The sequence below is a fragment of the Protopterus annectens genome, chromosome 9.part0, assembly GCF_019279795.1.
Source record: "Protopterus annectens isolate FY-2018-M chromosome 9.part0, PAN1.0, whole genome shotgun sequence".
Taxonomy (NCBI): Eukaryota; Metazoa; Chordata; order Ceratodontiformes; family Protopteridae; genus Protopterus; species Protopterus annectens.
The window spans coordinates 240,917,766-240,936,100 of NC_056743.1; the positions used below are offsets into that span (position 1 = coordinate 240,917,766).

Consider the following 18,335-nt stretch of genomic DNA (forward strand, 5'->3'; position numbering starts at 1 on the left):
AACTATGACAAAATTTCATGGGTACGAGTTATGACAAATGGGTGGGAAAAATAAGTATGAAGAGAGGAGAAAAATAGGGATGCCCAATGAACATGTACTTTTTTGTATTAGTAATGAATGCAGTAGTACAGACATGCATGTATGAAATTTGACAAGATGTGAAATGGAAGAAAATGTTATATTATCAATATGTATGACATGCAGATGATTTAGTTCTAATAAATAAAGAGATGGATATGTGAGATTGCAATAAGGAATGCAAAGCTGTTAAAAATGGTCTGCAGTTAAATTGAACTATAAATGATTTGATGAGATAAAAAATGGAATGTATTTCAGAAGAAAGGAAGTAAAGATTATGGGACTGGCATTTGGTGAGTATGAAAGTGTAATAAGTCAATAGACAGAGATACTGGAACAAATACAAACATGTTAGCTGGTGGAAAATGTTTTTAATTTACCATTTCAGAAAAAGACATGCATTCTGAATTCATAATTATTACAAAAATGGCATATTTAGGAGAGGTTCCCCTGCATTTTACTGAACGTACATTTGTCCGACAAATGCAGGAGTGTGATTTAATGGTGATGTATGGATGGCTGAAAGGTGGCTATGTAGGTAGCATTGAATGTAGATACAGGTAAGTGGAGTTAGGGTGTAAGAACATGTATATGCGTGTGTGCTTGTGTCTGTGTGTGTGTATGTGAGTTAGGGTTAGAATTGGGGATGAGTAAAGGATGGATGTTGTGGGTTTGTGTGGGAGTTTGTGCATTTTAGTGTAATGGTAAGGTTTAGATTAGGGGACAGATATAGTGCTGTTTGTGAATACTTATGTGTCTGAGTGTGTCTTGTGTAGTGGCAGTGTTATGGGAAGATTTTAATGCCATTAAGGTGTAGTGTTAGGGCAGGAGGAAGGGGCAGCATTAGGGTTAGGGTTAGCAACCATTATTAACGTGGTGCATAGGGACACTTTTCAGTTCTGATATAGTCCCGTGTTTTAGGGGGATGAAAGCAATTAGCTGCTTTTGAATAAACATTTCATTGTAAACTGTGCTGAGTGCTCTTGGCTGTTTTTTTAGCCAGGTATTATGGTTACTGGTTTTATTTCTTGGCTGGTATGATTTTTTGGCATGAAGAACTAATAAACAACTTTACACCTTAGCCATGAAAAAGGTTGAAATATATCCAGGGTATAAGAATACAGTGGGGGGGGGGTTATTCCAGCGTCACTGTTTTGCCTTACCCTCAGTCTTTTAGTCTGCCTACTTAATAGACTAGGCTGCAGGTATGTTCTAAATTCAGGAAAACAATCTTCTCAAATGGTATCTATTTTTTGTTGATGAACTCGAACTGTATAGCTGATCTGGCAAACAAAAGTACAGCTACACATTGTTAAAAGCTTTTTTCTGATTATGTAAACAGGTACACAAGTAACATTTCTAGCTGAGAAATGGGATCATAAAGAAAATATCAGCATTGGAGAGAAATGTAACATAAAAGTATATGCATATCTGGGAATAGATAAAGGGACAGCAATTCAGCATGAATAAATATGAAAAAAGCTTAGTAAGGAATAGTTTAAAAGATTTAAACTAATACTGAAAATTGCACTGGCATCTAGGTATAAAGTATAAGCTATCAAGCAACTTGCTCTCCCTGTTCTAACTTAAATCTCTAGTATGACTGACAGAGCACAAAACGTGTTGGATCATATGGACAGAAAAACAAGAAAACTGTTTCATGCCTACCAGATACCACATAAACCCATACTGGCTAAGATTATATATCCCTCAGTTTGAAGGAGGCAATTGCTTCCTGGAAAATTGATATATTTTGACAACTGATCTAAATGTCAACATTCACAAGATCGACCACAAAAGGGATGACACACACACAAGCAAAAAATCTTGGTGCATGCAAAACAAACTTTAAAAAAAACAACATAAAGCATTATTTTTTTGCAGGGGGCATCCCCCCTGCACCTCCCATAACCCCTGATAATTATCTCAGAGAAAGGGCATATTTCCTTACCTTGAGAATTGCGCGATATTGCACACCTATAGATGATCTGCAAAGTCAACTCAATTTTGTTGACTAAACAGATGTCAATCAAAGAGGGGTTCATCCATGTTCAGTTCATATATCTACATCAATATTTATATATAAGTATATGGATCTACTTCATTTTATCGTACATCCACAGCGTCAACATACTAAATGTCAAGACGAGAAAGTCGAAATTTCAGAATATTGAAATGTTAAATTGCCACATGTCATTTTGTAGAATAATAGTAGAATGTGCAGTGTAACATGTATAGAGGGTGGTATTCCTTTAAGAATGTGTACGCCATTCCATAACTAAGTAAAAAAAGTTGGATGTTTAGTTCTTCAGTGTAGGTGTAATTGGAGGCATGTGGAATAGTTACTTATGTTTGTGGTCATGTGACATAAGAAGACCTGTAATCTATGTATGGAGATGTGTGCGCACACACACACACACACACACACACACACACACACACACCTTACATGAATACTCATAGGTTTGTTTATGCCCTTCGGAATATTTTAGACATAGAAAAGCGTGCACATATAAAAAATACCAGTTTTCATCTTCTGGGTACTTGTTCCAAATGTCACTCTATTTTTAAGTAATAGCAGTAAAACATCTCATTGATTAAACCATGATGAGCAAATGAAGGATGTTAGCAGTGAAAGCCTGTTGGCTTGGCAACTACTAACTGATACAGGAAAGTCTGGTTTGGGAGAAGGAAGTTGATTCAAGTGATGCCACTCATAGTACACAGAGAGAGAGGTGACGTTAGTAAATGCTGAATATTTCATACTTTAAAGAAAGTATAATGCAGAAAGGTGAACGAAAGGACCAAAACAGCAGAAAAAGCAATATCAAAAGTAATAAACCTCTGGTTCGACCATTAGAATATGTTTATTAGAAAACAACAAAGCTTTAAAGCCACACAGGACTCTTCATCAGTGTTCATTGATGAGGAGGCCTGAGTGGCTTGAAAGCTTTGTTGTTTTCTAATAAACGTATTCTAACGGTTGGACCAGTGCTTTATTACTTTTGATATTTCATACCTTACTAGGAAATTCATCTTGATTTAAACCCAGGGATCCAGAAGGCATTCATTGGCTTTGAGGAAGACCTTAAGGTATCACTAAATATAGTCAGTGGACAAAAGAGATTATCGTTGATATGCTTATGTAATAGTGGAAAATACTTTATACAGAATTTCACAGTTGAAATTCTTAAAGTGACATATCTTCGCTAATTTTACATACTTTGTTAATGCTTGTATAAAAATACCAGCACTTAAATAACTGTATTCATAGTCACACTATAGCTGAGGTTACTTTGAAATAATTCCTTCACATGCATGGAGATGTGTATGCCATATAGTGCTTTCCCTGTCTGGGCTACATGTATTATGTTTCTAGGTCATTCAGACAGAGCTGCAGCCTTGTTACATTCATATCTTATCAAGCCCTAATTTTCATCCTGTCCACAGAAAAATATCCATTTACCTTGCAAAGAATATAAGGTAACAGCTCAGGTTAAATCAAGCTGGAGCATATATATACCCACACAGAGTTAATGCAGTAACATGGAAATTCCTGAATTATGCACAATGTTGATGATTTTGTTTCTGTAATTGTTCCCACAAATCAGTGCTCTGTTTCCTTCCATAGTATGTTACCACCATAAAAAAATAAAAATAATCTAAAGATCATTTTGCTGTATGCCACCATTGTTTTGACACTGCTCTTTTAACAGTAAGTCTCTGGCCTACTTTTTGTATCTAATGCACTTCCCAGTTGGCTGATGAGATGTTAAGTGATGATCTGCAGCTAATCATAGAATGCCATAAACTGAGGAGCTTCTCGGCCTCCAATTATTTGCTAAGTCGAACTAAAATGGATAAGTAATTTTGGGTAATGGTTTATGGCTGGAGAAAAGTGACAACAGTGGTGTCATCATTAGAGACAGACAGTACACTTGGGTATGACAAGCATCAGAGATGCTGTACTGTAACTCCTCAGTCTGAATTTTAGGAGTCACCGTGTCTACCTGGATTATAGATAACCAGAGTGTTTGCAAAGCAGGATGCATTATTTTGTGTTTCCCTGTGATTTAATTTCAGTTACAACATTTTAATTTTAGCCACTCTGGTGCTTCTGCTCTGAAGGATAATGATTGCTCCATCTGAAGCAATCATTGCTGAAGCCAGATGGCAAAGCAGATACAATAGTATCCCCAGTGTATGCATAGCATTAATCATTCTGTGCCTGCAGTCCTAAGCCAAACATACACTGATACTCTTAGGCATTAGAAGCCTAAAAGCCATGCTGTAAATGTACAGCTGCTTTCTCTCTCTCTGTCTCTCTCTCTCTCACACACACACACACACACACACACACACACACACACACACACACACACACACACACACACACACACACACTCTCTCTTTTTTCTTGATTTAAATAGGTGTTACACTTGGTCAATTCTGGATTACATGAACCATATATAAAGCTCTGGACTTCCCTACTGACAGTGGAAGATGACCCAGGATAAATGACTGATCCTACCAAAATGCTATGGAATGTTTTAGAGAACTCAATGTATTTCCATTGTCAGTTCTTCTTTCACAAATACTAAACAAAAACTAATCCATCCACCTTCTAACTTGACTTTTCTTGTGATTTACTTTACAGAGACTGGGAAGGCTAGTAATCAAGTTCCTTGAGCGGGACCTACAACCATCCTGCAAGCTAGCATGCCTGGAAAGTGTCCGGATTCTTTCACGAGACAAGGCATGTCTTGGGCCCTTCACAACTACAGAAGCCATTCAGACACTTGCAAAGCATGCTGGAATTGAATTTGCAGAGGAATTTGTCAGTGAAGTTATGGATCTGGAGGTGATAGTTGAGGGCCTGAAATGCCTCTGTAACATTGTTTTCAACAGTCCTCAGGCACAAGAGATCAGTGCTGAAGCAAAACTGGTAGTGGGGCTGACTGAACGCTTGAAACTTTACAACAACAGAAGACTGAGTCATGAAGTCAAATTCTTTGACCTGCGCCTGCTGTTTCTTTTAACAGCCCTACGAATAGACATCCGCAGACAACTTGCTCATGAGCTGCGAGGTATTAGCTTATTAACTGATGCCTTAGCAAGAACACTGGATATAATGTGGACAGACACCTATGAAGTGGCAAGCGACAGTAGCAGCAGCACCTTGTCCCGTCAGGATGCAGAATGTGCCATGGAAATCCTAAAAGTCCTTTTTAATATAACATTTGACTCGAACAAAAGGGAGGTGGATGAGGTAAGAAGTTTTAGGTTTTTTTTGTTAAGCAAACACCTTTGAAGTGTCACCACACGCAGCTATGATGCTGTCTAGTACATAACTCATATAGTTGTCTTAAGAATCAGTGAATAAAGCCTGGCCTAATACATTTTAGAGGGATCTTAACTGTGCTAGATGTCTTGTGATGTGTTCTTTAATTTCCAGCTGTATGCATCTGTTTGTCATTATGCCAGTTAATTAACTGACCATAAAGTCACATTTGCCAGCAATATCTTTTTCACGGGAGACCTGAAGGGAAACAAAGATAAAATAACTTAATAGTAAATGTACTTTTCAAAGTAAAAATGCACAGCTGAAAATCTAAATTATGAACTGACATCTAAGACAGAGTGCAGTTGGCTTAGAACAGAAAAAAAATATAGTCCATAAAGTATGTCAAGTCAACACACATGAAAATACGCTATCTTATCATATCTCGTTTAATCAAGTCTTTATCCATTATGGTGTTTCTATGAATTGTGCCTGCTGACTCTAAGATCTTATGATTCAGAGGAAGAAAAGAAAGTAAGATGCTTAAAAAAAATTCCTTTACTCCAATTTGTGCAAACTCGGAGTTTGTATATTTAGAACTCAAGGAGCGTAGCAGGGACCACTATACTATTTGTAGTTTTTGTGTTAATGATACTTTGCAATTTCAATAGTACTTTTATAATGCATTAAGTCTTGACAAAATAAGACTCAGTGAATCATTTCTGCCCCATATAAACATCTATAAAAACAAATAAGAGAATATAGGAGAAAAAGCGAACAACTACAACACAATTTGCAAGGAGCAAGATTAAATATAAGCATTTGATAAAAGGACATTATATTTTTGTATTACATGTTTCCCAGATAATTTAGAGAGGTATTAAAGGTGAATACTGGAATAACATGGGGTTGCAGCATTACAGTTATACTGACTAGAGACTCAGAACATCTGGGAAAGTGAATGCAGAATAAATAACAGAGGGTTTACCTAGTTCAGAATAACAAAAACAAAAAAAAAAGGATTTGGATCAGAAAGCCAACCACAATGCATACTGTACAAACAGAGAAAACCTTGAGGTTATGAAATAGAAGGGGAGACCAGAGAAGAGCAAAAAGGAATCAGATGCTACCAAAGAAAAGGCTAGACTGTAAAGCAAATTCATTGTAGGCAGGATCCCAACAGATGGTCAAGTGCCATTTAAAATATACACATACAATAAGCAATTAGGATAAAAGACATAAGAAAAGAGAGGAAAACATAAAAGAGACTGATGTTATGAGTGCTAGAGATGGAGGACAGAGAATGAGAAAGTAGTAACAGGCAGGACTTCATGCAAATCATTAGGATGAGACAGAAATGTATTGATATGCTATATTAGGTACAGTAACTAAGATAAGGGGGAACCCAATTTGAAGGTACTGCATTAACATTTAGGTTCATAGAAGATCTCCATACCATACTGCAGTATCTGCATGTTAGTCCAAATGATCTGGAAGAGTCATCGAGCATGAGTTTCCAGCCAACATGTGATACTTATGCAGAAAGACATTCTAGAAGAAATGTGTACTACATGACATGCAGCTTCTCGAGTTAGTTGTGTGCATATTTAAAGTTACACACACAGCTAGTATGTTTTTTATACATTCAACAATGTGGCATACATTAGGCTACACTGCTACTTTTAAATTAGCCTCAACTCTAAACCAGACATGTCAAAAGCTTGATATATTAAGTAAGGTAATTTGTTCACATTCAAGATCTCAAGATGTATTTTAATAAATACAATATCTGTTTCTCTAGCATTATATGAACCTATACTTAAATTTAAATTTTATATATATATATATATATATATATATATATATATATATATATATATATATATATATATATATACTTCACTTTATCAAATTACCAGAACACCAAAATGAACTAAAATCGGTGAAACGAGAACATTGAAAGTTTAGAAGAATAAGAGTGCACAACATCGGAGCTTGGAAGATCAAACTAGGTATATATTTCGAATGGAAATTGTGGTACAGTCAGCATCGGGAAATCTACCCTTTTCCTCACTGTAGTGCGATCTCGGAGTTGGTATATAAAAGTTGCAGGGAGTGTGGGAGGTGCAGGGGGCTTGCCTCCCTGCAAAAATGTGAAAAATATTACACATACCTGCAACTTATATATATATATATATTTATATATAAATATATATATATATATATATATATATATATATATATATACCTATACCAAAAAAAATTTAACTTTATTCAGGAGCTTTTCTGTATTTGTGCCTCTTCCTACTTTATTACCTTATTTTGCGTATGCTACTTATTCATAAAAGTGTTCAACTGCATTTATTCTGCTGCATTAATTACTATTTGTTTGTAGCCTGATTAAATTGTAATTATTATTGTAAGCCTCTTAGTTTTTGTTTACGGACTTGGACTTCAGACCAGTTATTTTACATTAAGAAAGTTTGTGGTCTACACTCTTGTGGAAGGAGAGGGTAGCCTCTTCCCTTCTGAGCTGGGAATTGCTGGGTGAAGGCTTACTGTGCTTGCTGTTCTAAGTGTCTTTGTTGTGGTTTAAGCACTTGGGTTTCAAACGGCTAATGACCACAAGGGCCTTTTTAAGCCTAGCCATGCATCCCAAATCTCTGACGAGTTCTAATACCCTTGATAAGTGTAAGCATATGCCTGGGAGATGAACCATTTATAGGTTACCTGTTTGCATCAGAGACATAGGTGCCAAACCAGGGATGAAGATTACAAGACATTAGTAAGATTTGTGGTCTAAACTCTTGTGGCAGGGGAGGATAGCCTACACCCTTCTGAGCTGGAAATTGCTGGATGAAGGCCTATTGTGTCTGTTATTTTGAAGTGCCTTAGGTCTGGCTTATGCACTTGGGCTTCAAAACCATTTGTTTTACATTAGGAAGGTTTGTGGTCTAGACTTTTGTGGGTGGGAGAGTATGGCCTAGACCCGTCTAAGCTGTGAGTTGCTGGTGAATTGCTGCTTTATTTAAACTGTGGATTTTTTTTGCTGTTGTTACTGAGATTTTATGCACTTTGAAATTCTAGTACTTCTGCATTTTATAACATAGTCTAGATTCAGACTTGCTGAATCTAGACTGGTATCACCTGAGTACTCTAACCAGCTCTTCACTGAGATACTGAAATCTGAGGCATCCATTGCTTCCAACTTACTATAAGTGCCTGTTTTTGCTCTTATATTGCACTTTTAATTTGTATTTACATTGTACTGCCGGTTTGAATTGTCTGGACTGTTTTTGGCACATTTTACTGTGTGCTGTCTGGGTCCCATCTAATCGAGGGTGATTAGACAGAGAGAGCATGCTTATTGGCTAGTTTGGGTTAAAAAGATTATTACTTGTTTTATTTAGGCTCAGCATTTGTGCTTGTTTGTGTCTAGCTCACCATTGTACATTGCACTTAGCGGTGGTTACCATTGGTGGTTATATATGCAAATGCTTTGCTTGTTAAATTTTCCCTTTGCACTTTGCTTGTGGTCCTCCAGAGGTTTTTTTCTGGCCCTGCTGTTCTGTCAGGTGGAACACAAAGCCTAGCATCAGAAGTACTAACAAACCTCTCACCCACTAGCCATTCCTAAGTGTGACCTCTTTTCTTAACCATATAAATTTACCTAACAATATGGATGGACAATTTCCAACAGTTTCTCCAGCCAGCTTAGTCAACATGGGCATCCTAAGGCAGTGTAGCAACTGGCTTGTGTTCACTGACAACCCTCTACTCCTAGTCCACACAAACTCAATATGTGAGAGATGCAGCTATATTAAGAACTTTGAATTCATGCTCACACCGCAGTTAGTACATATGAGAATGAGAGGATTGTCAACACGCACACCTCACCTCACCTCACCTACTACTCAACCCAAGCGCACATCACCCATACCTATATATGTGGAGGTCCTCACCAGAAACTTACCCAAACACCAGAGACCTCCCAAACACAAACGTGCTATACATAATAGTTCACACACCAGTGTCTCACCTGTTAAGCCCTTTTGGCAAAACACAAAACCAAACATATTTATTAGTCATAGTTAATTCCATCACGAGACAGACAGATGTCTCTCTCACCAGGCTGGATAAGGAAAAGGTCACAGTCAGCTGTCTGTCAGGTGCCAGGATGCACCATAACAGACATGCACTCAAGTCTTTCAATAACAAGTCCTGTTATGACTCTGTCATAGTCCATGTTAGTGTCTATGACTTGAGACATACCTCTCTGGACTATATGAAGAGAGACATGACTGAGGTCTCAGACTATGTCTCAGGCCGGTATGTCCCTAGTCTTAAGCAGCATTTTACCTACACCTAGGATGACGCCCAAATACAAACCGAAAATGATTGACTTCAGTAATTGGCTTATTTTCTGCTGTCATTCTAAGTGGATCCAGTGTATGTCAGCCTGGGATGACATGATCGACAGACCTTGATGCTTTGCCAGAGATGGTCATCATCTGTAACGCCTGGGATTTTGGCTACTGGCTAAGCCTCTTGCCACCACCATACTCCATCTAAAAGCAATTTCAAAGTTATGCTGCTAAACGCTAGGAGTCTTAACATGAAACTGCACTCACCAGAAGCAGTCCTCACCTTGGAAGACACAGACTTTTTTGCAACCATGGAGCCCTAGTTCAAGGTTGTGGAGAGCACCCCAGCAATACTGGATTACACCTCCTTCCACACGTTCAGACCACAAACTGAAGGCATGAAAACTAATTGTGGTGGTGTACCAATATTCATTAAAGATAAGTACACCTCCAGATTGGTTAAACAGTATGACTCTCTGGAGATACTTCAGGTGAAATTAACTGTTAGCAGGACACTTATTCAAGTCATTGCCAGCTAGAGGCCCTCCTCCATGAATCAGGACACTCACTCTGCCTATATGGATCTACTTGAGTCTATCAAGATACATCTGAGCACCATGGTTTTAGTGACTTTAACTACCCATCCATTGATTGGGTAAATTACTCATGCTCAAACTCACTTGCCTAAAGGTTCCTTTATTAACTCCAGTGCCCTGGATCAGCTGATTGACACCCCCACAAGGGGTGCCAACATCTTGGATCTGGTGGTTACCATTATGGGTGACCACTGTAGTACCCCACTGTGAGGTCTTCTCTGGTGAGATCTGACCACACATCAGTCTCTTTCAAAGTAACTATCACAATTGTCCCCCACCTCCCAGCAACAACTAAAATAACAAAATTCTCCAAAGCAGATTATATCCTCTTACTGGATGGTATAAATAGCTTCACTGTACCTCCCCCCTCAGATGGAACTGGGAACAATGCAGAGTACTACACCAATGCTTTATACAAACAACCGTATAACTCCATTGACTTGGCTGTACCTGCCTGTTGGACAACTGCCATTAACAGGCTTTACAATAAGACGAAGACATTGCTGTCTAAGAGTAACAGAGAGTGAGCCCTAAACTGGAAACACTCCATCCCTCAGCTTAAACCAGCAAATAAGACTTCTATTGAAGTCCTCTAAAGCAAACTACAAATCCAAATTAGCTTTCTCAACTATAAGGCGTTCTTTAGTTACATCTGTAACCTAAAAGAAAAGACCCAGATTTGTGCCAAACTGGAAGTTAATGTTACCACATATACTGAGCCTGTGGATGTAGCTAACCTGTTGGCCGACAGGTTCTGTGAAAACTTTACTCCCCTGTCCCCACCACAGATACTCCATGACATCCCCACCCATCTGTCCCCTACCTTGTATCTATGAAGAGCAGGATATAAACTCCCTCTCTAAAGCCAAAAACACAGCATCTATGGACCTGATATCATCCCAGGCTGCACCTACATGGGCTCCAACAAGATTTAGCAACACCACTGGGTACTCTTTGCAATCATAGTCTAAGCACCAGCTTTGTCCCAGATGTATGGAAAACGGCCACCGTTATTCCCTTGTACAAAGGAGGTGCTTCCACTGACCCCAGGAACTATAGAGCTATTAGCCTGACTAGCCTTATCTGCAAGGCCATGGATCAAATCATCATGGACCTTATCAACAAAGATACAGGTAATCTCCAAACACTTGACCCTACTCAGTTTGGATTTTTCAAAGGGAGATCATGCCTGATAAACCTGGTGGACTTCTTCGAGACAGTCACCAAGGCCCTGGATGAAGGGAAATCTGTGCATACAGCCTACCTAGACTTAGCTAAGGCTTTTGACACTATCCCCCACTCAGACATCATTGACAAACTCACCCAGCTAGGTATCAACCCTTATATAATTAGACAGGTTGTTAACTTGCTCATTGATAGGACCCATATAGTCAAAATAGGGGAATCCACCTCCAACAGCAGACCTGCAATCAGTGGTGTTCCACAGGGATCAGTCCTGGGACCTCTACTGTTTGGAATCTATTTCTCTGAAGTAAAAGCAAAAACTAAAGGTCTGTGGCTGACAAAGTTTGCTGATGACTGCAAACTGGGAGTGGTCATAGAAACTTCAGATGATGTCAACATCCTACAAGAGGGTCTTACACAAAGAAATGATTGGTGCCACAGCCATGGCCTTAAACTGAATGCAAAAAAAGTATTATCATCTCTTTCGGTAAGAGTGATGTTCCTGCTAACTACCACATCAATAGCAATACCATAAGTACGCACTCAGTGGTGAGAGACCTGGGAACAAGGTTGACAGCAATCTTACCTTTGACTACCATGTCTCCACAGTGGTAAGAAGGGCATTCTATATTACTCATCTCATAAGGGAGGGCATTGCCTCCAGAAAAAAAGAAGTTATAACCTCCTTGTACTCTTCCCTCATCTGGCCAATAATTGAGTACAATACCCCTTCTGGTATGTACCTTTGCAAGCACCTGTAGCAATTAGAGAGACCACAAAGATTCCTCACAAAGAAAATTCAAGGTCTTCAGCAACTGTCCTATGTGAATTGCCTGAAATCACTGTCACTTTATTTGCTGTCATACAGACTACTCAGAGGTGATCTCTGCCATGAATATAAGGCAATCTCTGACCCTGCTTTATTGGAAATGCTGCATATCTGCAAGTCAAATGATACACGGATTAATTGCTCTAAAGACCTTAACTTGGCATGTGACATTAATAGAATCTGCTGGAGGGACAGATTTGTTTCCCAGAGATTACCACACCTCAAACAGAGCACCTCACTGGCCCTCTTCAAATGCAGTCTGGACGATTGGATGGGTAGCCATAAATTCTCCCTGGGGGTTCCACCTGTGACTCTTGGACATGGGCATTAGGTGCTGATTTTTTTTATTTATTTTTTATTTTTATTTATCATTTGTTGACCGGGAAAGTCCGACTAGGTTCCACAGAGCCTGTTTTCAGCGGAGGCCCGGGGAGAAATGCTAACCATTAGGTGCTGATAGTGGAAATAAGGGTAGAACTTGACAAGGCTTGTAAGGGCCATTGGGCCATTAGTCTAGCAACTTCCTATGGTTATATGCACTTTTCCTAATAATGTAAGAAAATATTGGTATCATACCATACCTCTCAAGTCTGCCTCGTTACAAGGAACGTTCCTCATTTTGGGTCTAACGCCCACGTTTCTCACACTGAAAGGGTCTGTTACACATTCAGTGTTAGGCATTTTAACTGATATCCATGGTAAATAGTACTTAATCATAGTAAATCATCAAAAGAATGTTTTAAACGTATAAAACAGTACATTTATTTATTTATTTAAGTTTGATGACCGGGGAAGTCCACTGGGTCAAGAAGAGCCCGTTTTCAGTGGAAGCCCGGGGAGAAAAGCTCCACAATAATTGCAAGTTGCATTTCACATGTTACAAAAGGACATAGTTCATACAGCTAATTAAACATTTACAGATACGCTCCATGATATTTGCAATTGGCTGGTGACAATGTTACAAAAATAAAAAGACATAATGCAATACAATAATTCATCTTAACTATGTTGTGAGCTACTTAGTTGAAGTTGTTAGCAATTTGTCAGTAGGTGTGCCACGTTTCACCTATTTGTTTCTCATTATAAGAGGTCATGCTTCTTATTTTGGAGATGGAAGGTTAAGTGCTATGTACCATACTTGCTTAAGATGTATTATCCTTCTAATTGAATTCAGTACATTTTGCTTTTGATTGGTGGTGACATGCATTAGAATTTCTGTCCAAACTATAGGGAATGATATCCTTATTCTACTTACTAAGTTTTGACAGAGGTCTAGTGGATGACTGAGAGAAACTCCAGGAATCAAACATTAAGCATTCCTGAGTATACCAAGTGTTGTGTAACTGTTGCTGTAACATAGCAAGTTAATGAACTGCTTTGAACAATACATGGGATGAAGGCTGTGGATTCAACTCCCATAAGGGTTATATGCTTTCGGGCCTACAGAATTTGAGCTACCATGAGAGGCTGGAGGCCTTGTCCCTGTACTCAGTGTAGTATAGATTACTTATGGGTGATCTGTGCCTTGCCTTCAGGGCCATTAGGGATCCAAGAGTCAAAACCCTCTTATTTTTCAACAAACCAAACACTCTAGTGAGCACTAGAACCAGAATCCTGAATTTGTTTCAGTAAGTAAACAAGTCACCGTGGAGAAACAGATTTGCCTCAAAATGACTATTCCTTCTCTGGAACAAATTTCCTCTCATTTAGAGTTATATGCAACTTAATGGATCTGGATCCCAATTAGTTTGGTTGTGTGAAGAGCAGGTCCTGTCATCTGAACCTAGTAAGCTTCTTTGAAAGGATTACAGAGGTCATGGACAGTGGTCACTCAGTGCACATTGCTTTTCTGAATCTGGTCGAAGCTTTTGACATCATGCTAGTATTAATAAAAATATTAAAACAAAATGTAAACTCCTATGTTGTCTGCTGGATTGCAAATTGGCTATCCAACAGATCCCAGATTGTGAAAATTGTTGGTACCTTCTCTGAATGTAACATTGTAGCTAGAAGAGTACCATGGGGATCAGTCCTGGGACCTCTCCTGTTTGGCATTTATTTTGCAAACATCTAGTCCAATATCCCAGAAGTGTGGCTGACTGTGTGTGCTGATGACTACAGTCTGGTCACTGTTACCCACTCATCCATTATACTAAGCAGCAGCAGCAGGGAATGGAATATGCAGATAAAAGGTGCATTGAAACTGGATTCAAGCTAAATGAAAAAAAAGTGCAGTCTGGTAACATTTAGTAAAAAGCTGTTCCCAGCTCTTATTTTTTACATGGTACTCCCCTTCAGACAGACATGGTCATAAGAGACCTCAGAATTTATGTGGACAATTCTCTGTCATTCAGTCACCATGCTTCTATCATAGTCAGGAAATTCTTCTATCTAGCCCAGTTAATTTCCAAGATAATATCTTCAAGATCCAAGGAAGTCATCCTGCCATTGTACTCATCCCTTATCAGATCCATCACTGAATACAATGCTCTCTTTGGTATGTATAAATCAAAGCGTGTTGTTAATGTAGAAAGACCACAAAGATGCCTTACCAGGAAAATTAAAGGCCTTAAATTTTTCAGCTGTCTTGATAGGTTAGTATAACTGTTACTATAGTCAGTAGCCTGCAGGCTGCTCTGAAGTGAGCTGTGTCTTGCTATTCAAGTCATAAAAGAGCCAATCGTTTTTGCCCTTCTCTTAGTAAAACTAATTGCTCTACAAACACCTGCACTAGAGAAATAAATCTACTGGGCTTATTGGAGAGATATGTTCCCAGCTCATCATATTCCCAGCCAGTGGAATAAACTACCACTACAGGTCAAAAAATTATTACTTTGAGTACATTTAAGGCTAGTCTTGATGTTTGGATGGGATGACACAAATTTACATGTCTATGTTCCTGTGTTCTGAATCAAGCAATGTGACATACTATCATCCTTTAAGAAGGACAGTCACATGGGTATTCATAAATTCCCCCTAGTATGACTGACCTATTACTCCTTAAATGGGAGGTAAGGTCTAAGGGTTGGTATTGGTAAGTTGTAAGTGGCTGCGTGTTCCAGTTACCTTGCACATTATACGATTCTGAGATATATGATTATATGATTTGGCTTAAGCAGTTTGAGTTTGATGATGCAGTTCGTCTGTAGGAATACAGTTTTCTCTAGAGTGACAGTTCTTTAGATGTCTGCAAATTGCAGTCCATATATCCTTTCATCCTTCCATCTGTCCTTTCCAATGCCCATCTATAAATGCACATATCTTCACCACTGTTCAAACAAAGAAATCATGCCCTTTTTCACTTACATAGCAAGTTCCATTAGAAAGTGGCCCTCCATTACTCAAGAAACCTGATGACTGGAATCTGATCCATCATCCAGTGAAAGGTCACCCTTTTAAAAGATTTTAACTATATTTCAAGGAGTTAACTGAAGAGTGGGAAGGTAATGAAAGTCCCATGAACACATTCATCTATGTTGCTAGTATTTCTAAATTCTATTTCTATGTTTGTAGTTTTAAATGTTGTAGAAAGCCGAGTGTGTTTATTCCTGTTATGAATCCTTTGATAAATGCATTTCAAAAACTATGTATTGAAGACATATATGTCTGTGTACTAAAAAGAAGAAATATGGTATAATTTAAGTATGGAAGCAAAGGCATTAAAAGACTTAGAAAGGAATATAAATATATTAGTATGACCTGCCAATAAAGGGGGACCAATTGCAGTACTGGATAGGAAGTGGTATGATGACACAATGCTGGATATGTTGACAAATATTGATTTTTATGTGAAAATCAATAATAGGGAAGTTAGTAAGTTAATAGAGGGAGTGAAACCTAAGTTGCAAGGATTGTTTCTTGAGCAGTTAATTGACAATGAGCTATTGAAATATTTTTTGGTACATAGTCCCACCATACCAAGTAGATAGCCAGCTTTCCTTTGATAACCATGTTGCCAAAGTGGTTAGAAAATCCTTCTGTGTGACCCATCTGATCACAAAAGGGTTCGCATCAAGATCTAAGGATGTAATGGTGCCCCTCTACTCTTCCCTCATCAGACCCATTATTGAGTATAATGCACCAATTGGAATGTACCTGGCTAGACATCACCAGCAGCTGGAGAGACTACAGAGGTACCTAACCATGAGGATTACTGGCCTCAAACAGTTACCATATTCAGCACGATTGAAAAAGCTAAGACTGTTCTCTGTTGCATACCGCTTTTTCAGAGGCGATCTCTGTCTGACGTACAGAGCCATGTCCAACCCAGAATTGTCGAACATGCTCCATCTTAGCAAAACCAAATCTACTCAAGCTACACGCTCTAGGGATATAAACCTCAACACAACAATGAATAGAACATGCTGGAGGGATAGATTCCCTTCACAGAGACTTCCCTTACTATGGAACAGGGTCCCGATCTACATAAGACAGAGCCCCTCACTATCACTCTTCAAGAGGAACCTTGATGAGTGGATGGGTAACAGAAAGTTCACACCAGGGATCACACCAACAGCACTACTAGATAGGGGCCAAGGGTACTAGCTGCTAGTACAAGGGTCTAGGGAACTACTAAAGGGGTGGTGAACACCGCACAACATGGCTGGGCTAATATATGCCTTCGGGCAGATAGCCCAGTACCAACCTATGAACCTATGAACCTATACGAATAATACAAGGGTTACCTAAGCTACATAAGGACCCCATTAATCCACCAATGAGACCTTTTGTTTCAGATAGGAACTGGTGTACAGAACCAGTTTATATATATATATATATATATATATATATATATATATATATATATATATATATATATATATAAATGTTTGAGACCAGTTTTGTGTACGGTTACTCATATTTTGAGAGACACTGAGCATTTCTTAAAAGATTTATATGAGTTTACTACAAAGATTAATAATACTGATGACATCCTATTTGTAACAATGGATGTAGTTTCTTTGTTCACTGTTATCCCTAACAGCCAAGGGATAGTGAATACTGAATATTTTTTGAAAAGATTTTCTTAATATTCAAATGATAATGTCTCTTTAGTATGTAGACTTTTGGATATTGTGTTTCAACATAAAGCATTTAGACAAAGCAACGGCATAGCTATGGGCACATCATGTGCCAATAGCTACGCCAATGCTGTTATGGTAGCATGGGAAATGGAACACCTTCTTGATGAACCTTATGGCACACAGGTCCTGTTTTTCAGGAGATTTGTAAATCTTTTTATAGCATGGCATAAGGGAGATGTTGGTTTTTCTCAGTTTGAAAAGTACCTCAATGAAAGTACAGATTTCTTGAAGTTTACGTTTTGGATGTTACAGTTAAGAAAGATGTAAATGGGAAAGTTTATACTACATTATACAGGAAGAGTTGTCATGTGAATCATATCTTACAGAAAGATAGTATGCATCCATCTTATACATTTAGAAATGTAGTACGTAACCAAGTTTTGAGCCTCAAGGTTAAATGCTAGGGAAGTTGACTTTCTAGAAGTAGAGGCAGTGACTGAAGAACTGACAGAAAGGGGCTATAATGAAGGAATGATTCAAACTAACGTAGTAGATGTTGTGAGCATGAGTGACACTAGAGCTAAACCCTATTATTCAAATGGAGAAAGACAGAAGTCTAAGGATAGAATGAGGCAGGGTAGGAATAAGTTGAAGGTACCCTTAAGCTATACCAGTGATGTTAATAAATATATGGATATTATTCAAAGGCATTGGAATATTCTGACTACTGATAAAGAAATAGTTACAGTGATAGAAAATGTACCTAAGTTCCTATTTAGGAACAAGAAATCCTTGAAAAGGAGATTGCATTATCCTAAGGGCAGGCATTATGAACATGAGTCCACAGGGACTTTACCTTGTGGTAAATGCTCTTTTTGTATTGAGATAGATACTAGTTCAGAATTTGACCATCCTGATCAAAAGAAGAAGTTTAAAATTAATTCCACATGTGAAACTAAACATATAGTTTATCTTGCT

General features: G+C 38.4%; 1 protein-coding gene across 1 annotated transcript in view; it reads left to right on the forward strand.

The window, feature by feature from the left end:
• Window positions 1-18,335, forward strand: part of RIC8A (RIC8 guanine nucleotide exchange factor A) — a 669,567-nt gene that overhangs the window by 413,240 nt on the left and 237,992 nt on the right. Inside the window, exon 3 of the mRNA XM_044082820.1 lies at window positions 4,736-5,347. Within this exon, the coding sequence (XP_043938755.1) occupies window positions 4,736-5,347 (612 nt within the window). The remainder of the gene's footprint in view (window positions 1-4,735; window positions 5,348-18,335) is intronic.